The sequence below is a fragment of the Sceloporus occidentalis genome, unplaced genomic scaffold (genome assembly GCF_023333645.1).
Source record: "Sceloporus occidentalis isolate IW3139 unplaced genomic scaffold, rSceOcc1.0.p SCAF_7, whole genome shotgun sequence".
NCBI lineage: Eukaryota > Metazoa > Chordata > Lepidosauria > Squamata > Phrynosomatidae > Sceloporus > Sceloporus occidentalis.
This window is the reverse complement of record NW_028316987.1, coordinates 72431000-72454166: the sequence shown is the minus strand read 5'-3', so window position 1 is coordinate 72454166 and position 23167 is coordinate 72431000. Positions and strand designations below refer to the sequence as shown.

Genomic DNA, 23167 nt, shown 5'->3' with positions numbered 1-23167 from the left:
AATTTAATTCTTAAGCCTCCTTCTTTTGTCTCTTACAGCAATTGTCAAGATCCAAGGTTAAACAGATGAAGAGATTAGCATGGCACCCTCCATCTACGGCAGGAAAGTCTGAAGGGATTGTGGGTGCTAGCACTGCCCATTACAAGAATTGCATGGTGGGTGGTGGGTGGGGGGGTGGGTGGGAATTTATATCACATTCTTCTTTTTAAAACTTCAGTGTCTCCCCATTCTGAGTATGATAAAGATGCTGGTGCCTCTGCATAGGTTGGTGTCAAAATCTTCTCTAGCCAAACTTCCCCAGCACTCTTCAGAAGAATCACTAGGATGCTTTACCTCTCTCCCACACCAGCAATCCCATTTAACATTATTGGGATAGGAAAGAGATCAAAGGCTTTTCTCAAGCAACTGGAAGACGTGTCTGAATGCCCATGTGTATTTGTACACACATGTCTTAAGTATCACCCAAATGGGGTATTTGTACATACATCTTAGGTATTACACCCACATGCATCCTGAGAATGTTGTCCACCCAGATTTAGATGCACTTTCAATTTCCATCAGAAAACAAAAGACAGACAAGTATAACCATACGTTACCCATTGATTGTGTCCAAAGCTTTATTTTGTAAACAGTCAAGCAATAAATATCCTGTTCTCACAATTTCTAACTAACTTTTCTGAATACAACCCCTTGGTGTGGATGAAGAACATCTTGTTCTTACCAGATTGCTGTTTAGACCAATCCACACAGGCTCATTGTATTTTAACACCTGTAGCCATAAGAATGACTGGATGTAGGGATTTAATATGCTGGCAAGCTCTGAGTTTTCAGATTTACATCTTTTTCTTGCATCTTCCCATGTCATTCTGGGACTAACAAGAGAATAACTGCTGTTTCCATAAAGGGTATATCCTGAAGCTGGAACAGTTGCCTCAGGGACAGGTAATATACTATCTGTAGCAAAGGAATGGGAAAAAAGAGCAGAGGTCAGTTTAAACTGTACAGTCATAAAAATATAAATTGATACCACTTGACATTGAAATTCTAAATACTGTGTCCTGTAAGACTGAAATTACTAGAAGTCTGAAATAAAAATAATGAAAGTCTTGGACCTGAACATATAACATTCTGCCAAAAGGAAAAAATGTAGTCAAGTTCTAAGTAAAATACAACTTGGACCATGTCTCATAATCAGTTTTAGTTACAGTCATAAAAGAAGTCAATTAAATGCCCAGCAACAAGGCCTATTTGAAAGTTTTCATTCTTTCAAGAGAAGTCAAGAGACTGTTCTTCAATTGGCATCCTAACCTCTCCAGCTCCTGATAAACAGAATTCCTGTTTTTCATTTAAAATGACTTCAGTGAACAGTTGTATGTGCAAAAATGGTGGTGCTGACTCATGTAAATTCTCTTCTTGCTTTCCAATGAAAGCTTATGAGTAGGGTTGAAACCTGCCACTAAGTATAGATCTCTTCTTAAACTTACCAGTCTTCCTTTGACAGACATAGCTTCTCTTAATTCCACATCTTCCATCTCTCCAATATCCTGCTAGTTTCTCAGGCTTCCAAATCATAAACACACAGTCACCCTGGGGGAATGAGCAAAAGTAATCTTTCACTGTATTCACCTCTACTATGCCAAGGGAGATGGAGTTGCAGTGGTCTATCATGATTCTTCCTCACCAGCTGCTCCATCCCACAGTCTGCTGGGTTTGAGTGTTTGTATCTGGCATTGGGTGGTTGGGACAGAATAAGGATTCTGTTGGTCAGCCACCCACACAGCTGCTCAACAGTCTCCCTTCCTGAGCTAGCTAAGTTGGTCTCGGTGATGCTGAAATCCCCTCAGCTTGTTGTACTGAGGACTTCCTTGCTGAGACCACCCCTTTGGCAGCAGCTCAGGACTTCACATCCTCTGATGACCATGGCTCTGTCTCAAATAATAGCTGGGGCACCCACAATCCCTGAGCATGGTTTTCTGTGCTAGGATAATGATCTTGGGTGTGGAGGAACTTTGTTATGGACAGATCACTACCCAGATCACTACTTTAGACTCACTGGGACTCAGGACCTCTGCATGGATTTGGGGGGGGTAAGATGGTCTTCCCCAGGAGACTTATGCATCCAAATGGATTCCTGATGACTTTTGGAGAGTTCCCTTTTGCCTTGGCAGGTGATCTTGTCAAACCCCTGTCTGATCTCTGGAATAAAGAAATGGCCAGGGTGGTGAACATAATCATTTTAGCTTACTTGCTAATTAGCTTACTTGCTGTTCACCGCTATGATCTTTGGAATAGCGGTATATAAATAAAACAAATTATTATTAAAATTATTATTATTATTTCTAAGTGTCCACCTCAACACAATGGAGCCAACACAGTCCCCTGATAGTCCCCTGATTCACTATGGAACCGGTGGTGATGAAACAAGTGGGATGGAGACTGAGCACTGATGACAGAAAACTCAGAACAGGTCTGATTTAACATGGGTTAGAGCCCATTAGAAAGCCTATTCTGTGATGGTGGCAGCAGCAAAGAAACCATTCTTCTCTGCTACCATTACATTTGCACAGTGTTGTCCAATGGAGCTGTTTCAAGTGTTTAGGGGAGCCCTTATATTCTGCTCCACAGGAGCATCTTGTTAGACAATTCAGGAGCCCACTATGAAGAATTTGTACCCATTACAGATAAAATTGCTCAGATCTGCTACAAATTGGATGCTGTAGTTAATACAGGTTTAGTGGATGTAATCTTGGCTCCTGCTTAGCCCAGGCTAATGGTTAAATTTCACTTTGTGCAGTCTAAAGATATGGGCAGGATCCTTAGAGATGTGAGAGCCTCCACATGTCCACTGGACCCTTGCCCTTCTTGGTTTATAAAAGCAGCCAGAGGAAGAATGGCCAAGTGGGGAATGGGATTAGTGAATGCCTCACAACAATAAGGCATAGTTCCTGCTTAAAAGACACTGTGATGAAGCCCTTACTTTAAAAAAAAAAAACCTGTCCCTGAACCTGACTACAATGAATAACTACCAGCTACTCTCCAATATTACATTTTAGGGCAAGGTTCTGGAGCATATAGTGGCCTCCCAGTTCCAGGGGCTGAAATGGATTACTTAATCCATTTCAACTTGGCCTAAGGCCTGACTACTGGACAGAGACAGCTTTGGTTGCATTGGTGGATGACCTACAAAGGGAACTGGACAGGAGGATAGTGTCCCAGTTGGTTCTGCTGGACCTTTCAGCAGCATCCGATGGCATCAACTATGTTGTCTTTCTGAGCTATCTCTCTGAGATGTCACTGGGGAGCACTGTTCTGTGGTGGTTCCAGTCCTTCTTGGGAGTTTATCGTGTGCAATTTTAATGCCGACCCATGCACAGGATGGGATCGAGCTGAAACGGGTCAAAACTGATGTTACTGCACGCAAAATTGCTGCTACACTGCCACCTGACCATCACCTGTCCTCCAGCAGTGCTCTGGTGGCCAATTTTGGAAAGCTTCCTGAAATTTCAGATCTGCAGCTTCGGTGGGCTCCTGGTTTCAAAACTGTTCACTTTACAGCAGCAGTCAAGAGTGTGTTTTATACAGCTAAAACTGGTGTGCCAGCTGAGTCCTTTCCTTGAGAAATCAGTTCTGGCTTTGTTGACACATGCCTTGATAGCATCATCCTGCTTGGATTACTGTAAGACATTCTACTTTGGGCTGCTCTGGAAACTGTTCAGAAACTGCAGCACATCCAAAATGTCAGGTTTCTGACTTGGTCAGGGTATTGAGATCATATAACCCCTCAATTTCTGGATATAATTTGAAGTGCTGGTTATGATTTTTAAAGTTCTTACACAGCTTGGGCCCAGACTACCTGTATATCCCTATGAGTCTGCTCATTTTCTAAGATCTTCAAGGGAAGGCTATTACTCAGTCCCATCACCAACCCAGGCATGCCTGGTGATGAGGACAGGAGAGACAGCCTTTTCTGTGTCTGCTCCCAAGTTATGGAACTCCTTTCCCAAAGAAGTCTGCTTGGCCCCCTTCCTGCTATCTTTCCACCAGCAGGTAAATATCATTTTTTAGAAGAAAACTTTTGGTTTTTAATATATGTGGCAGATAGAGCGGTTAATGAAAGGATGTAGTGTTTTGATGTTAACATGTTTTAAGCAACTTTTAATTCCGTTTTTAACTTGTTTTAATGCTGTTTTGAACTTGCAATTTTAAAATAGAAATTTAAATTGTGTTTTAATTATTGTATTAACAATCTTCCAATTGTATGGTGCTTTGAAAATGTTATACACTGACTTTGTTCCTGTGTTGGGAGAAAGGTGTGATACAAATAAAATAAATAAATGCCTCTAAGCTTTCATTTTGATGCTGTAGTTTTTAGAACTATGTCAGATGATCTGTAGTTGAATATCAGTCACAACATTAGCCTAATTGCCTAATGGTTTCTTCCTACTGTGTGAGTTTTCACCCCTTTGAGGGACAATTTAAAAAAAACCTCACAGCAATTGATTGTTGTTTTTCAATAAATCAAGAAATTATTTCTGTTCAAGGATGATAACATTTGTGAATATTCCCTCCATCCCTGTTGGTAGGGCAAGGCCTTCTTGTCTTGTTCAGGTGAAAGAAGTAGTAACTGAATCAGACTCTGACATATGGCCCACCTGATGTTCCACAAAGTAGTAACACAGCTGAACAACTATGGAACTGATCAGCCACTGTCTAATTGCTGATTTTTCAACTCCTTTTCACACAAGTTAATTGCATTGAGATGCTTTACAATTCATTTTCTGCCTCAGCTGCCTTGCCCTCATCATTATTCCTTGATTTGTTAGACAAGTCCTCCTTGCCAGGAAAGGGGGAATCTGGACTTCAGGGATGGGATAAAATCCATGCTAAATTTGAATACATGTGTTGCAAGGTGACTAATCAAAGACAAAGTGAATCACTGTCCTCCTTCACAAGGTGTGAAAATAGTGTTAATGAGGTGACTGTGGTACATTGCTTTTTAATTGTTTTTGTCATGGCTTTTCTCATACTGTTTTACAGTTTTATGTTTTAACATGGTATCATTTAAATTGTGTTTTAATCTACTATTTTAAAACCATATACATTGTTTTAATTTGTGTGTTTGAGTTCCATTTGGGAGAAGGACTGGATATAAGTTAAATTAATAAATAAACAAACAAACCCTGCACCCACGGGAAAAAGATGAAAATACTCTACAGGTATCACTTACATTGTATCTTGGGGAACCTGGGGACCAGTTTGTATAGTAGACGCCACTTCCATCTGTCCATAAGAACCGATTTTCCCAATTCCTATCATTCAGTCCAATCCAAGGGCCACTTGAACAGCTTTTCAAGTGCACTGTGAGGAAAGCTGGGTGAAAATAAAGAAATGTTTTCTCATAAAGTATTTGGCAATCACATGCCTTTCATCCACAAGTGAGCAATACAGGATATCTTCAACTCAGCTAATTATATTTTGATCATACTTTCTTTAAAAATTCTTCTCATGAGGGGATGGGGAGCTACAACCCTCCAGATCCTCCATGACTGCATCTCCCACCAGTCTTAGTTAGTATGGCCAAAAGGTGGGTGATTATGGGGACTGTAGTTCAGGATCATCTGAAAGGATACGGGTTCCTTGTCTCTGCTAGAATGTAACAATAATAATTTTTTTAAAAAATACACTTAAACAAACTCGCAAGAGAGTCACCTATGCTTTTTAATCCTAGAAAGAGAAGAAGCATGTAACCATTAAGATAATCCTCTCTTTGTTTGTTTCAGCCTATATGAAAGCTGGAGTTTGGTTTTACCAACACAAAACCAATAGCAGTGAAATCAGAATGGAGTACGCATTTGGGATATAGCATCCACATTGCAGCAATAATCTGGTTTGACACCACTTGAAATGCCATAGCTCAAGGCTATGGAATTCTGGACATGGTAGTTTGCTGTGGCACCAGAGCTCTTTATTGTTGCGGTGAGAATACAGACTAAGACTACATCATTTGATTCTTTTTTTTATTACAGCGGACCCTTACTTTACACAGGGGACCCATTCCGGACCCTCTCACATAAGGCAAAAAATGCATATACTCGAGCCCCATTGAATATAATGGGGTTTGGGTGCAGCAGCGCAGCGGTGCATGCACACCATCTGTTGTATTGCCGCATGGCTTGAGTGTAAGCTGAAAGTTGCATATAGTGTGCCCGCGTATGGTGCGGGCACACTGTACTAAAGTTATATTTATATACATTTTTAATGCTTTTGTATCGTTTTAAATTTGCTATGCCTTGAGTCCCTATACTGGGAGAAAGGTGCGATATAAGTAAATAAAAGAACAATAACAACAACAGCAATAATAATGAAAGCCTTATTCTCAAAACTACTGTTTTCACAAATTTCATTTGGGTACACAACAAAGCTAATTTATGGCAAGTAAAATGCCAAGATTACTGATCAAAAGAAGTCGCTCTGCTACTTCATTTCTTCCTTCTTAACAAAATATTTAGGAAAGAAAAAAGAAGGAAAGGGAAATATTGGAGAATTTCTAGTATATGCTGCTTCACTAAATTTGATGAATCAGGTAGGGAGCTTGCATAATAAGACTAAAGGGACATCCTTATCATGTCACTGAGACACTGGCAGGTTGGCAAGCTACTGTTAATTGTTAAAGTAACACATGCATTTTATACTATCTGAAAAGAAACGCAGGCAACTTACTTGTAACTGTGGTTCTTCGAATGGTCATCTGTGAATTCATATATATGGAAATCTCTGTGCCTGCACAGACCATCTTCAGAAACTTCTAGAGTTAGATCTTTTTGGCTAAGGGCCCATACTACACATGCTCAGTACGGTTCCCACTGAAACCTCCTCAGTTCCATGTCTACCAGAGCAGTCAACAAACAAGGGAGTCAAGTATAGCAATAGAGGGAAAGTGGGTAGTTTGTGTGAATTCACAGATGACCATTCAAAGAACCACAGTTACAGCAATGTGCTTTTCTTTTTTGTGGTCTCTGTTACTCACACAGATTGGAAATAAGCAAGTTAGACACACCTGCTTGTGACGGCTGGATCACAGACAAGCCAAAGCAAGTAGAATCTCTAACCAGAATATTAACTCTGGTCAGCTGACTCCCAGAGAAAGGTTTTAAGACATGAAGCCCTGTTCTGACAGGTCTGTTGAGAAAAGACTCTATAACAGGAGCACTTATGGGTGCTTGGGCTCCCCCAAGCAAAGAATGCACATAGAATGACCATCCATCTGGGGGGAATCTTCATTCCACAGAAGACACACCTCTTCAAGTATGCTGTAGATGCCATAAATTGAAAAAGAGTCAGAAAAATACAAGCCAAAGAAAAGTAGTTAACACATGAAGTTCCTTTTGATGTGGTTGTGATAGTGGACAAAGGGGAGCTGAGGAGTTGGGGGAGGAGGCTCAGCTAAAGAGATCTAGTTCTAGATTTTTCTGAAGATGGGTTATGCAGGCACAGAGATTCCAATATGTGTGAGTCACAAAATCACAAAGATCATCTATATATTATTATACTTTGCTTTTGTGTTGTAAAAGTGTTAGCAGTGTGCATTCTTCTCATGCTGCTTAGATAATGACAGCCCCTGAACCACATGGAAGGAGCTCACATTTGCACCACAGAACACATAGGAAGGAAGGAAGGAAGGAAGGAAGGAAGGAAGGAAGGAAGGAAGGAAGGATCCATATTGTAGCCTATCCTGTGCTAAGTTAACTTGTGTAGGGAGTCTTGCATTTTTAAAACGGTTAAGCCTACATGAACAATTTGTTTTAATGAAACAAGCATACCTTGAACAGTTTTGCTTGATATGGAAGCCAGATTTCCTCCTAGGTTTTTGCAATCAGCACGTGCAGCAGTCCAGTTTTTCCTCTCTTCTTCATCAAAACCGTATATTCGGAAGCACTGCAGGTGAAAGAAAAACACCCCTCAAAATCCTATCAATTATGTCAAAATTCAGAATCAATCTTGATACCATTTATCATGCAATGGTACTAGCATAGCAGATATAAATAATTAGCAATTTATTAATTTATTTTAAAAATTATCACACATGCTACAATATTTGAAAAGAGCTGATTTATTAAGCTATTTCTTATGTCTAATTACCTTGTTATCAAACAAATGCCAGCCTTCAGGGCACCCTCCAAGAGGCTCAGCTGACGTGGGAGTAACAGATGAAGGGACTGAACTATTGTGTCTTTCACAAATAAAGCCATTCTCAGCACCACAATTTATATCATTCCATAAACCTGAATAGAGACATATTTAATCAGCTGGGAAGTTTAAAATTACTCCTCCATCACCACCTCACAAAAAAAGATCAACTGTGTTTCAAGTACATGTTACTGATGAAATAATAATAATAGCAACAGGAGCAGCAACAACAAAAAACATACAGGTGTCATGTCTTGTGTAGCACTTCACTTGCTTTCTATCTTATACATGTCAATAATTGCAGATTGTGGCCTGAAGTGGCATGTTAAAATCAAGTAGAACTAGGTCTAGTCAGTGTTTGTAATGGAAAATACTTATACTGTCTATGCTGACATAGGCGGGATACAGACGGGCAAAAAGGGGTGTATTCATGACGTCATAAAAGTAGAGCCTTCAGACGGGCCTTACCTGAATGCCGCCATGAACACGCCCCCCGCACGCCCCAAGCGGGAAGAGACGGCATTAAAAAGGTGCTGCTTTTCTCCGCTTCTTTTCCGTTTGATGCGCAGCTGTGCAGCTCCGTCTGTAAGCTGCTGCACCGGTACGTCAGAATTGCTACGCCGCTAATTTAAGTTGCCCATTTAAAAGCTCCGAGTCAGCTGCGTCGCATAATGAGTCGGGGTCCTGGAACATGCGCAGTTTGCAGTCAGGCTTTAATTGCAGCGTCAGCTGCCATGCAGGTGTGGAAGCTGCAGCACAGCTGCAGCGCATTTTAAGACTCGTAACCCTAACCCTAACCCTAACCCTAACCCTAACCCTAGAGCAACATGTACGCATGCGCTGCTTGGAAAGTTTGGACTTTAAAGTGAGCCCCTACACACATTCCTGTGCCATTTTCACCTAACAATAAAAACCGCTAAAACTGTAAATATTTACATATGTACAAGGGAGGTGATGGGGGATGGCAGGGGGACAGCGGTGGCAGCGGCGACAGCTGTGGCTGTGCATTGCAGATTCAGCAAGAGCGCAGGGACCAAAGGAGAGGAGGCATCCATGATGCTGGTGACACTGGCAAAGTGCAAGCGGGCAAGGATGCCAACACCAGCTGATCACCAGCTGGCAGGAGACCACCATTGTTCTTGGGCAGAGCGGGGAAAAAAGTTTTAAAGGGGCTTGGGCACTTTAAATGTGCCCATAGGCTTTCTGCCGCCGCTGCTTAGCGCTGCAGCTGCGCAGCTGCGCATCCGCCAGCCGGCAAAAGAAAAAAAAAGCCCCGTTTTTGGCCGCCCGTGAGGAAGCTGCCTCTCTCTTTGCAGCGTCCTCCGAGGCGGCGGTTTGGAAACTGCGGGTCAGAAACGGCCCCAGGTGAGGCGTCTTCACTGCCCCCCATGTGGAAGCCCCATCTCCTGAGCCATGCCCCCGGGGCAGGCGGTCTGGAGGCTCCGTATTCAGCAGAATACACCTCCAAGACGTCTTCCCCTGCCCGTCTGTATCCCGCCATAATATCCATGCTAGAAGGAAAGGAGCCTATAAAATGATCAGATTTATATGTGTAAACTGCTTATAGTCATATGGATTTTAATGGTTTTAAAATAATATATCGATACTGCCTTTAGTCTGTAAGACTGTGTAGTCTTTCACAAGATCTCTCTTCTTTACACACTTGCACACATAGACTGAAACCTTGTTAGTGCAATATACCAATAAAGTTACATCAGCACCAATGATGATGGGAGCAGGAAAATCCACTGGGTGATCTTGGGCAAGTCACACAGGATTGCAATGGCAAACCCCCTCTGAAGAAACTTGCAAGAAAACCCTGTGATGGGTATGCCTTAGAGTTGCCACAAATCACGAACAACTTAAAAGCAAACAACACACACATTTCCTGCAGCCAGGAAGCGAGGCATTGGAAAACTCGGCTGTTCAGAGTTTGCAGATTTTGCCTCTGTTCTTTTATGTCTGCCTATGTGAGTTTGGAAAAAAACTTCAATCTCTAGCTCAGTTGGCTTACTTCAACCACAAAGTTCTGGCCATAATATGAATAGTGTATGTTGGAGGATAAAGTCGGCCACTACTTATTAAAGCTTACTCTTAATATCATTATCATTACTATTATTATAGTAGCTATGCTGGAGGGAAAGTGAGCTATAATTATAACTATGAGGCATTACAAACCGCCGCTTTGCGGTGGTCTCCCGGCGCCGCTGTTTGCTCTGCGAGGGAGCCGCCGCAGCCAAACCATGCGGCTCCCTTACGAAGCAAAAAGAAGCTCCAAAATGGAGCTTCTTCTGGCAGCGCGCTAATGACTCCGCGAGGCGCCAATGGCGCACTCGCGACATCATTAGCGCCACGCAACGTGTGGACGCACAGCGTCCGTTACGTCAAGATGGCAGCGGCCATGTGGAATGGCCGCCGCCATTTGTTACGGACAGAGTCCGTAACAGGAGTAGGGGCGTCTGGAAGAGACACCCCTTTTTTAAACTGGGACATCCTGAGGACGTCCCAAGTGGCGGTTTGTAACCCGCCTAGGTGACCCTGGAAAAACCCTCTCTAGCTCATCTGACATAGGTGGCCAACAGGGTTCCAGCTAAAATGTGGATGTGATATATCGAAGGATGAATTGGGCTATAGTCTATGTAAGCTTTTTGTAAATATGAAGTGTAAGACTTTAAGATGTCACAAGAATCTTTGAGGATAGTCAGATTTTCTATGCTTTCAACAAACACTTATAAGTGAAATAATTATTTAGATTATGAATCCAGTTAGTTCCAGATTTCACCACATGTAGAGCAGATTTATTAAAATCAGTTTACATTAAGGAGCTTATCCCTTGGGCAAATAAGCTGTCTTACCTCTTCCAGCTTCAGTTCTGGATCCAGGATGCCCCTGGATGTTATCATAACTAAATCGCAACTGATCTAGCTGAGATGCTGCCACTCTGATGCATCCCAGATTGAAGCCTCGCTCAGTTGGCTAATTTTTTAAGTAGGAAGTTCCCTGGCTTCAAAAAAGTGCATCCTAGATCCAGAATTGAAGCTGGGAGAGATAAACTGGCTTATTTGTTCATGGGATAAGCTCCTAAATCCAATTTACCAAGGGCCCACTGTACTTAACCTAAGGTCTGAAACAGATGGGCCAAAAGGGCCACCCTTGGGCTGCATTCGGGGCATGGCATTTACACAACACATGCCCTGAATGTGGCCAGATGCCGCACTGAGCCTGCCCCAACATGAAAGAGCCAGGCCAAAAAGCAGCAGACAAAAAAACACTCCTTTTTGGCAGCCAGTTCAGGACTGTGGCAGCAGCCCAGATCGGGACCAGGGACATCCTGCAGCAATCAGGGTGGGAGTGGCCTCTAGCTGCTCGAGGCCTATGTTACACTGATTTCAGTGGGTCTCATCTAAGCGTGAGCAAATAAGGAATCAGCCTACTGTGTAATAGATTTTCTCTATATTTATTAGTCCCTTGCTCCACTCCCACATATACAGTATACATACTAGGGAGCTTAAAATGGTCCACAGTTTTCTACTTGCCTGTGTAATAATACATCATCACACAATGTTCATCTTCATTTGCAAAGTTGGGTTCATTAGGGGCCCAGGATACATACGTCACGGGAGAACCATCTATCCAGCTAAAGAAAATTACACAACAATATTGGACAGAACAATGTCATTAGAAGTTTACCAATATGTATACAGTAGGCCATCCATATCAGCGGGCTAGCCTTCCACAAACTGGAGTGTCCATGACATGGCACAACCCATGGTATTCAATGGCAGCGTGTGCATCCAGCTGCATTGATGCAGCCAAACACACATCACTGCCCATTGAATAATATGGGGCTTGAACGTCCATGTTTTTTCTCACACTGATGGGAAGGCCACTATATTTACATTTGATGTTTCTGTATATTTTCTCTTTTATCCAAGGAAAGTCTAATGTGGGAAAAGATTTCACTCTTGAATTAACACCTTCTGCTCATGATTAAAGGCACACTGGCCCTGCCAGAAGAAAAAAAAGTTAACTTTGAAGTCCCTGGCAGAATTGATTGAAATAATATAAACAAGATGGTGAAGAAAGCTATCAGAATATTACGAGATATTATTAAAGGAAAACAAGTTATAAAATATTTAGTTTATTGTTATTTATTAACATCAAGTAATGATTTTCTGTCCTACACACCTATAAGGCTTTTTAAAGATAGTTTTAATTTTGTTGGTATTATATTATGAATGGTTTCCTGTTTCCATACTGTAGAATTATGTACAATGAAATATTCTGTCATCAGATCCATGATGAAGAGATCTAATGAAATAATGAAGAAGAGTGAATGGAAAATTACGACGAAGCTATATATTTTGAGTGATCATTAACCATAACAATTCATAAATGAAACAGAAGCAGAATAGTCTGTTTCTGCTCTGCCTCTTTGCTCAAAATACATAGATTCAAAATGGTGCCCAGAGGTAGCAATCTTGTCAACAATTTCTATACGCCCATTTCTTTGTTGCACTGTATGCGCAATATGTAGCTCATGGAACTGTGTGGCTGGTCACACGGGACATCCAATAGGATGGCAGCTTGGGAGGAGGGAGGCAATTGGCAGTCACAGGTGATTTGTTCATGCAATGGTATGCATGGTATGCATCCAAGTTGGGGAAATGAAAAAATAATAACTGAGCAGCGCGGCTTGATGCCACGTGGTGTGGACTGCCTGTGGGTGTTCTGCTTGCTTTGGGAGTGGGCCATGAGGACAGGGGCATCCCATTCAGGAAACCCCAGGATTTACCTAGTTTTTCCTCCTCATCTGTCCCTTTGAAGCATATTCACAAGGCTTTCAGTGAGGATAGAATTGTTATCAGTGATTCCCCCCCCCCCCCCATATTACACTGCAATTTCTTTATGTAAATATTTTTTCATTTTTAAAAAAAATATATAGACAGACAGCTACAAAGGAATATAGATATAAATTTATGTATTGTTCACTTACCTAAACTTTCCATCCAGTCCCAAAATTAAGCCAATGTAAGGGTTATAGTAAGATCCATAAAAGTAATTCTAAAATATACCAGAGAGAGAGAGGAAAATAAATGCAGCAAGGTATCTCATAACCTTAATATAAATTAACCAGCTTTTCACCAGGTAAATGTAATCCGGTTATTCTACAAGAAGTGCAGAAGTTATCAATCAGCTAATACAAGAAGGAGTTGTAATGTTGGACAGATTTTTCCATGCTTTGCTTGTTGTGCTTGCCTATTTAGAATTTTAGAATAAAGACCAATTAGATTAAGTGAAACTTGGTATAGATCAGTGCTTCTCAATTATTTTCTGTCATGCCCCCCCTAGGAAGAAGAAAATATTTTGCGCCCCCCGTGCGACTGTAAATAGTATCATTTGTCTATAAAATTGTTATAAGTACACCTCTGCATAACAGAGCCTCGCGCCCCCCTTTACGGAGCCTTGCGCCCCCCCCCCGGGGGGCCCGCCCCACTATTTGAGAAAGGCTGGTATAGATACACATGGCATCCTGAATATAAATCTTTAAAACATATTTGGGTTCGCTATATTCTGGGTTGACCATATAGCAAAATAAACCACAATCTAATATCCATAAAACAGTGATACATTTATTGGTCAACCAAAATGCTTAAAACACATCAATATACATATAAAATTGAGGTGATGAATGGATCTACTCTAGTTGGAACTAACAGAATTCCAGCCTTTTTTGTTTTGTTTTGTTTGCATTTACGATAAAAAGAAGAAAAAAACCCTAAAATAGAATAGAATAGAATAGAATAGAATAGAATAGAATAGAATAGAATAGAATAGAATAGACTGGCATGAAAATCAGACTCTGTCCACAGAATACATTTCTTACTTTCTAGAGGCTCAAATATTTTTCTGGTTCAAGAATTAAGTTGAGTTGCAAAGCAGAGTGTAAAATCTATTACTCCCCTCAATAGTTGGATGGTAACAGTATAACTCTGTGCATACCTATGCAGAAAAAGTCCCATAGTGTTCACTGAGTTTGCTCCCAGTGAGGTGGGTATATGGTTCAAGTCTAAGTAAGTTGAATTTATTCATTTGTTCTAAACATTATATTGTTTGTCATAATTAGGAGTCTCTCTGTGTTTATCTCTGTCTCCCTTAATCCATTGTGTGTGTATGTGCATGCACGCGTGTGTATGTGTTATGGGGGTGATTGTGAGAGTGTAGCAAATAAACCAAATACATGAACCATGAAACAGAGACTACAGTATTAGGCATGAGTTAACGAAACTGTGTGATATGGAGCCCTATACTGAGATTAAATAAATGACACCCAAATGCAGTTTTAAAATACAGTTTTATGAAATGATTGCTGTTTAGTTAATAAAAACAATTGGCACAGATGCCCACTTTAAAGGCTGCCACAGATGCTGGGGGGAATTTAGTGATGGCCCAATAACTAAGGCGCGCTACAGACCGTCCTTAAAGGACGGTCTGGCAGTGGTGCTGTTTGTGCCGCCGGCAAGCCCCAGCAGATATACCGCACAGCTTGGTGGCAGCAAGAAAAAGAAGCCGCAGAAAGAGGCTTCTTTTTGCAGCATGCCAGTGACGCCACAGTGCGCCATTGGCGCACTCGCAACGTCACCTGGGCGCCGGGATGTGCAGATGCTAGGTGTCTGTCATGTCAAAATGGTGGCGCCCGAATGTACAAGGCGCTGCCATTTCCCACACCCAGTACATACTATGGTTAGCCTAGTACGTACTAGGGTTAGGGAGCATGTAAATTGGTGGGCGCTCCCTAACCCTTTTGCCGCCGCTGCCACCACGCTACAAACTGCAGGTCTGTATCCCGCTTAGGTTGTTCAAACTAAATTAGTCTGTCCTGAATTTTTTACTTTTATTATAAAGGTCAGACCTTTCCCAACCTACCCCAGGATTTATATAATGGGGAAATAATGTAATATCGTATGGTAACATCGTATAATTTTCATATATTATAACATCAGCACAACATGTACAGTTGTATAGCAGAAGCCGAAATATCACACAGTCTACTGAGTCTCCTCAGGATCAGGTTCAAAAACTACCACACCTGTATGACACTAGATCCCTAACAGCACTAAACCAACCCAAATCCATGATGCTGGTTGATAAGCGTGTAATATAAATTTTCCCCCTTTGGTAATCCTTATATCCTAATAAGTATTTAATGCTACAGTAATATGAGGTCAAGCAGACGGGCCAAATGAATCAATGTTCTTCCAAAGTGGCCGGAAGCCATGCTCCGATCCTTAGGGGCACAGCAAAAATGAGCCGGGATAATCCAACTCCTGGTGGCACCAGCCGATCCCTGCATCCATGGCCCACCATGGGAGCGGTCTGTGCAGACAGCTGTCCAGAGTTTAATTCTTGTACCTTTCTGACTGCCTCATGTCTTTTGTCACTATCTGCAACAGAAATTATCATCCTCAAAAATTTATCTATTATTTTTGAAACCATGGTATGTTTGATGGAATGCTTTGTGTATTTCTTACGTATTTCCACAAAAATTTTCTTTCAGTTTCAGTCTCAATTACTGTGAGACCACCACCATGTTTCCTGCAGAATTCTTGGGCTTTTTCAGCAGGCAAAGTGATATTACTCAAATAATATTCATTGCTTCCATATGCAATCCAGCCATCTTCAATCTTTTTGAAAGAATATTCTACAAAAGAAAAAGAAATATCATGTATGCATTGCTATTATAAGTTTCAGTACAAATTACATACATTATAATATTTCTTTATATATGAAATCATCCAACATACCAAAATCATCTCTTGGTTCTTTTTTTAAAGTTGTACCTGAAATACCAAATAAATATTAGTTATAGTTCAGTTTAATTTCAAATGCTTATAACTATTGGTCATCAAAATATAAACAAAAGGGATTGTAGAAATATCAAACAGTTAAAATATAAAAATATATAAAGCATAACATAAAATTTCAAATGCCATTTCTAATTTAACTAAACGTGTTAGTAAGAATTAAATGTACAGGATATACAAAATAAAGGCATAAAGCAATAAAACCTCAGACCTTGGGGAATACCTCATAGTAACTTGCACAGGCTTTAGCTAATGACATTAAGAAAGCTGTAGCTCTTCTAGCAATACTAGAATCTTTATTGAAAAGCAAACATTCTATTTTTGGTGGATGGACCAATTATTTCTGTTAGATAACAACCCTTTAAGATATTTTCTCTGATTCCCTTTGACAATGGACAGCTAAGCAAGAAGTGATGGAGGTCCTCAATTTCATCCAGATTGTAGCGGCAGTACTGTAGATGGTAAGGGAGATTCGCTAATTGGTCATCCTGGATTGTGGAAGGTATTAGCTGAAACCTTGCTAGCATTATTTGCATTCTTTAGACAAAACATTTCGATTTTAAACATAGTCTTCTGGGCTTGTAAGGTATTTAAGCAAGTTGTACCATGGGGAGATTTTAACTGACAAAAGAGATTCATTAGTTATAAAATAACTAAGTTCAATCTGACTAATTTTACAAATGGTAATTCATAAAAAGAAAAGTTTATAGCATTTTATATTGCTACAATTACCACATTTTAACATTCTGTACATTGAAATGGTGTGGTGAGAGTCAGCATAGTGAAGTGGTTTTGGTATTGAACTAGAATTCTGGACACTAGTGTTCAAATCCCTGCTTGGCCATTGAAAGCCACTGGCAAGTCACATTCCCACACCCACATAGAAAGGCAATGGCAAACCCCCTCTGAACACATCTTGCCAAGAAAACCCTGCCTTAGGGTCACCATGAGTTGGAAACAAAGGCACAGATCAACAACAACATGCAGTTAATAAGAAAACAGGAAAGAGTAACACTTTTCTCCTTATATTCATTCTGTTTACTTGAGTAAAAAATACATTACATTGGACTTTGTGATATAATATAAAACACAATACTTTCACCTCTAGAACCTTTATAATGCAGGTTACGTACACTTAAAGTTTTACCCTTTTTTCATCACCTCTCTATGAAAAGATTCAAAAATTGTGGAAATGTTAAGATTCTAGCAAATGAAACCTTTGATGTTTTTGCTTAATAAACAACTGGATATTCATCTTACCTCTTTTTATTTGGCAAATCCACTTGTGCAAAGTTTCACATTGGTAAGTTAGCCAGTATCCATACCAGCTGAAAATTACTTTGCAACCTGGTTTATTACTCCGATACAGTGATGACCAGTCATATCCATACTGAAAGTCTACCTATAAATAAACAAGTAAAAATCTGTTACATGTTGTTTTCCTAAAACTACTAGAAGCAATATTCAGAAAAGAGGTTTACATGTATGTATTCTCACATGCAAAAGAAACAGGCTGTTATTTCGTTACCTGTTATTTCGTTACCAAATATTTCTGGATTTTAGGCAGAAAAGTAACTTGAAAAACAAGAGTGTTCAGAATTTTCAATCACCATTCCACGATGCCCAAGCTTCCCCAACCAACATTATAAGTGGCCACCCGACTTACCAGGGCTGGCCATGTTGCTGCCGGGGGCCCCGCCGCCTACCTCTCTTCTTTGGGCCTGGCTGTGCCCCAGCCTGCCTTGCGGGGGCAGGCGGGCCTGCGATTGGCTGGTTGTGGAGGGAAGGGGAGGGACTTCTGCCTCCTGATGGGACTCTCTGGGAGGCGAGGAGTCCCTCTCTATTGCCCTGGTCCTCTGGGCAGCCAATTGGTTGGCTGGCCTAGAGGCAGGGCTCCCTCCCTTTCTCGGCTCCTCCTTCCTCCTGGGACTATTTAAGGCCACGTGGCATCCCTTCATGGTGCCATTTTCACTCAGCTCTCCCACTCGCCCTCCCTTGGGTTTGTAGTTTTTTCCTGTCACAACTTCTAGGGGCGGTAGCATAGGTCAAGGATCTTGTGGGAGTGGTTTCCAGGGCTATGCATCACTGGATCGGGAGTCCGTCGGGACCTGAATGCACTGAGAGCATGCATTGTGGCCATTGTGGGGAGCCACATTGTGGCAGCATCTCCCAGTGACTTGATTGAGAACATGCGATCAATCAGTTGCATGTCTGAGAGATGGCATTTTCATAGCCCCTATGTCATCCCGAAGCCTGGCCGTGACCAGGCATTTTGGTTCATTGAACAACCAGGGGGTTGTTTGATGTTCCAGATCCAAACCTCCTCATGCTTTGGGCCAACCCTACCTTGGTTACTGTTTGTTTAATAAAGTTGTGGCCTTTCCTCCATTTTCAGATCTTGGTATTATTTGCCGGCATCCCTCCAAGGCAAATGAGTGTTCTCTTTTACTAACACTGCACAGATAATAAGTACTACATTCATCCCGCCACATTTGCTAGAGTTAGGGGCACAAGACCCCCACTTTAAATGTGGAAAAACCACAAATAACAAAAACACTATGTTTTTACCTCAGAGGGCACTTCTCTAGGAATCTCTAGGTCCTCCAGTGCAATTCTGTGGTCAATATCTGCCGGATATTAACCACAGAATTGTACTGGAGGAGCTACAAATGCCTAGAGGAGTGTTCTCTCTAGGTATCTCTAGGCTATTCAGTATGATTTTTTGGTTAAAGTTGATCATAGAGTTGCGCTGGAGGACCTAGATATTCCTAGAGAGAACATATTAATAAAATCTGTGAATAATCAAATCCTCAAATTTGGAAGGATGAGTGTATATAAATAATAAACTCAATATAGCATACTTCTAATGCCACTGGCCCCTACGTTCTGTATTCAGAGCATGGAAGTACTTTGGTCATGTGGTCTGAAGGATTTATAGTCTACAATTTATATCACACGGGAGGTTTACGGTGTGTAAATCTTCAGGAAATCATCAGAAATCGTGGGAAATTTATTGTTCGCACCACTGATTGTGCCCAAAGCAGTTTATAATATAATCAGCAAACAGTAAAGACAGGGCTTCCGCACAGTTAATTTACAAACACTGATTGTAAAAGACTTCCTCTTTTCCTAGCACCCTCCACTTTTCCAAACAATACCAGTACACCAGTATTTATAATTTACTTACCGGAGATTCATCACTCCAAGCCAGTCCTTTATCAGGGTCTAAAGTATTTAAACCAATCCAATAATCGTCTTCATGATGCCTAAAATATAAACAGAAAAAACTCATATATATATGAAACCTAAATTGATTATTACAGTTTTGCTAGCTTTGCATAAGTGATAACAAAAGAGGTAGCATACACATACTATCACTTGCACATCTGGTTGTGCCCATCTGGTTGTGCAATAGAAATTTACACTGGGTCCTGTCATGATAATTTTGGAAATTCCCTTCTACTAGCGCACTGACACATTTAGATTCAGGGAGCTGATTCCAGGGGGGGGGGGGGGGAATGTAAATGGCAGGTGTACTTTGTGAAACTTAGAATTTTGAAATGGATAAAGCTGAACATTATCCATTTGCTTGAGATTAAGACCAGCTGAAATGAGTAGCATTCACTCTGACACCAGAATTGATACAGTCTCGGTGGATGTAACCTTCGCTCCTGCTTGTCCAGTATTGATGGATACTTGTCAATTTGTGCAGCCTGCAACCCACAAGCAAGAGCCATCACTTCTTTAACCAGCTTCAAAATGGAGTTGAAAACCATCCTGTTCAGAGAAGCCTTCCCAGGCATTGCATAATTGTCGCTTACTGTTTGATCTTCTTTTGGTGCCTGTTTATCAAACCATTTCCTGTATTGCTATGTGTTGTATATGCATTATCCTACTTGAGAGTATGTATTTTCCCTCGAAAATGATTAACCATCCATTATGAAGCCAAGCCCTCCCTCCAGTCCATCTGCCTTGGTCCAGGCCTCGGAGGTAGAGAGGAACTGCTGGACCTCTTACCTTTTCCCTCCACCACTCCCTTCTCCTTCTGTGTCATGTCTTTTTAGATTGTAAGCCCGAGAGCAGGGATCCGTCTAACTAAAAAGATTGCATGTACAGCGCTGTGTAAATTTACAGCGCTTCATAAATAAAGGTTAATAATAATAATAATAATAATAATAATAATAATAATAATAATAATCCTTGGAGAGGTGAGAGCATTTCTAGACCCTTGCACTTCCTAATTAAACAGGCCAGAGGAGGACTGGTGGAGTGGGTAAGGGAAATTATTAATGTCTCTTTACAGCAAGGCAGGGTCCCAACACACCTGAAGGAGGCTGTGGTAAGACCTCTTTTGAAAAAAAAACACTTAGCAATAGCAAGTACATTTCTATACTGCTTATCAGTGCACTTAAGCACTCCCTAAGCAGTTCACAAAGTGTAAGCTAATTGCTCCGAACAATGTAGGTACTCATTTTAGTGACCTCGGAAGGATGCAAGCCTGAGTGGAGCTTGAGCCCTTATGGTTTGTGAGTGAATGGCTGCAGGACAGGCATTTAATCACTGCACCACCAGGGATCCTACTGTACTAGATAATTACAGGCCAGTCTCCAACTTTCCATTTTGGGGCAAGATGCTGGAGCATATGGTGGCCTGTCATCTCTATGGGTTCCTGGATGAGACAGATTATCTAGATCCATATCAATCTGGTTTCAGACCTGGCTATGGAACAGAAAGAGCTTTGGCTGCCTTGGTGGATGATCTATGCAGGGAATTGGACTGGGGGAAGGTATCCCTGTTGGTTCTACTGGACCTCTCAGCAGCTGAGTACTGATGGTATGCTTCTGAGTCACTTCTCTGGGATGGAACTAGGAGACACTGTTTTACAGTGGCTCCGTTCTTTATTGGAGGGGCGTTCTCAGAAGGTGGTGCTGGGATGTTCCTGTTTGGCTCCTTGGCCATTGGCCTGTGGGTTCCCTCAGGGCTCGGCCTGTCCCCTATGCTTTTTAATATCTACTTGAAACCACTGGAAGAGATTGTCCAGAGTTTTGGAGTAAGGTGCCACCTGTACGCTGATGATACCCTTTCCACCTAATTCCAAGAAAGCTGTTTCTGTCCTAAACCCATGCCTGGCTGCTGTAATGGACTGGATGAGGGCAAATAAATTAAAGCTTAATCCAGACAAGACAGAGGTACTCCTAGTCAGTCGAAAGACAGATCTGGGAATAGGAATTCAGCCTGTTTTAGATGGGGTTACACTCCCCCTGAAAACCCAGGTTTGTAGTTTGGGGTACTTCTGGTTTCAGTGCTGACCCTGGAAGCCCAGGTATCGGTGGTGACCAGGAGTGCTTTTGCACAGCTAAAACCTGTGCGCCAGCTGCATCTGTTCCAGAAGAAGTCAGACCTGGCCACAGTGGTAGATGCCTTGGTTACATCCTGTCTGAATTACTGTAATGTGCTCTATATGGGGTGGTCTTTGAAAAGTTCTAAGAAATTTCAGCTGGTTCAAAGAGCTGAAGCCAGGCTGTTAACTGGAGCTCCCTTGTTGCAACAGCTCCATTGGTATCCAGTTCGTTTCCAAGAACAATTCACAGTGCTGATTTTGACCTATAAAGGCCTATATGGCTTTGGTCCAGGCTATCTGAAGGACGTTATCTCTCTGTATGAGCCCCTCAGAGTATTGAGAGCATTGGGAGAGGCTCTTCTCTCTGTCCCACCATCCTCTCAGGTGTATTTGGTGGGAACAAAAGAGAGGGCCTTCTCCCAAGCTTTGTAACTCCCTCCCTAGGGAAGCCAGGATGGTGCCATCCCTGCTGTCCTTCCAGCAACAGGTAAAGACATTCTTGTGCCAGCAGGTCTTTGCAAACTGAAAAGTACTGGGTTTTTAATGTTTTGCTATATACATTTTAATAGTTTGCATTTTAACATGTTATATTTCAATTTATAACTCATTTAACTCTAAAAATTGTTTGTTTTTTAAATTTCATATTTATATATTTTAATATTGTTTTACTGTTTTTAAATTGTATTGTTTTATACTTGTTGTTTGTTGCCTTGAGTCCTTATATTGGGACAAAGATGGAATAGAAAATAATAATAATAATAATAATAATAATAATAATAATAATAATAATACATTTACTTCTCTGCAAAATGAAGAAAAGCAAAATCTGTTACAGGTTAAGATTGAGTTAATTACCTCTGAGCAGTATTGTTATGAAATTTCACTTTTAATATCAACTGTATCCAAGAAGGATTTTTTAAAAATCTTGCTGAGAATTCTTATGCCCCTCACTAGACAAATCTTGCTATGACATATGAATATGTTATCCAATTAAGGATAACTTTTGTATATAAATAACATATTATATAAATAACAAGTGGCTCCCACCATTCTGTTATTATTGCTATTTTCATACATCTTGATGGTTATTATTTCTCATGAGGGCTCATTTATGATTTAAGAGTTTCCTTATGAATCATCATCTCCATCATCATTATCATCATTCAGCCAATCCCATTATTGCAACAATCACAATGGACTATTATCTTCAACAGCAATTGAACTTAATACAATGGAACATATTACTGACACAATATAATCAGTGTTGCACTGCTTATGTGTGAGGCTAACTTGTGAATTCTCAGAAGAGAGAGCAGCGAATATTCAAATGTCGGCTCCACGCCTCCCTGGACCATCAGAGCCCCACCCGGAGGACTCTTCCCAGCTGGAGGTAGGAGGAGCTACAAGCTGCCTACACACAGGAGGCTATGAGTCTAACTGAGTCAGACTATGGCTGTGCTTCCTCCCTCTTATATTCCATCAGACAGCTATGATAGCCCTATCTAGGGTGCGCAGAATTGCTGATGGTATATCTTTTGGGTAGAACTAGGTGATGAAATGGAGGGAGACAAGGACAGTTGGGGAGAACATGCTCTAGTTAGTGGACAGGGGAAAGCGACTGATATTGATCATGGAGCAGGAATACAAATAGTGCGGGGTAATGGAAGATACGGCATTAACAGGGTGAAATTTCATTACAGAGGAAGATGGGATCAATGCTTGAAATTCATCCTGCCTTCCATTCACCCTGTTACCCCAAAACAGCTGGAGAGCA

At 41.2% G+C, this 23167-nt stretch overlaps 1 protein-coding gene across 1 annotated transcript in view; it reads right to left on the bottom strand.

Moving 5' to 3' along the window:
• Positions 1–23167, bottom strand: part of LOC149309944 (macrophage mannose receptor 1-like) — a 54655-nt gene that overhangs the window by 11026 nt on the left and 20462 nt on the right. The window contains exons 14-24 of the mRNA XM_089531424.1: positions 19240–19318; positions 17313–17454; positions 15993–16028; positions 15720–15889; positions 13184–13251; positions 11724–11824; positions 8140–8282; positions 7821–7935; positions 5228–5370; positions 1485–1587; positions 722–954 (exon numbers count right to left, since the gene is read on the bottom strand). Of these exons, the coding sequence (XP_089387550.1) occupies positions 722–954; positions 1485–1587; positions 5228–5370; positions 7821–7935; positions 8140–8282; positions 11724–11824; positions 13184–13251; positions 15720–15889; positions 15993–16028; positions 17313–17454; positions 19240–19318 (1333 nt within the window). The remainder of the gene's footprint in view (positions 1–721; positions 955–1484; positions 1588–5227; positions 5371–7820; positions 7936–8139; positions 8283–11723; positions 11825–13183; positions 13252–15719; positions 15890–15992; positions 16029–17312; positions 17455–19239; positions 19319–23167) is intronic.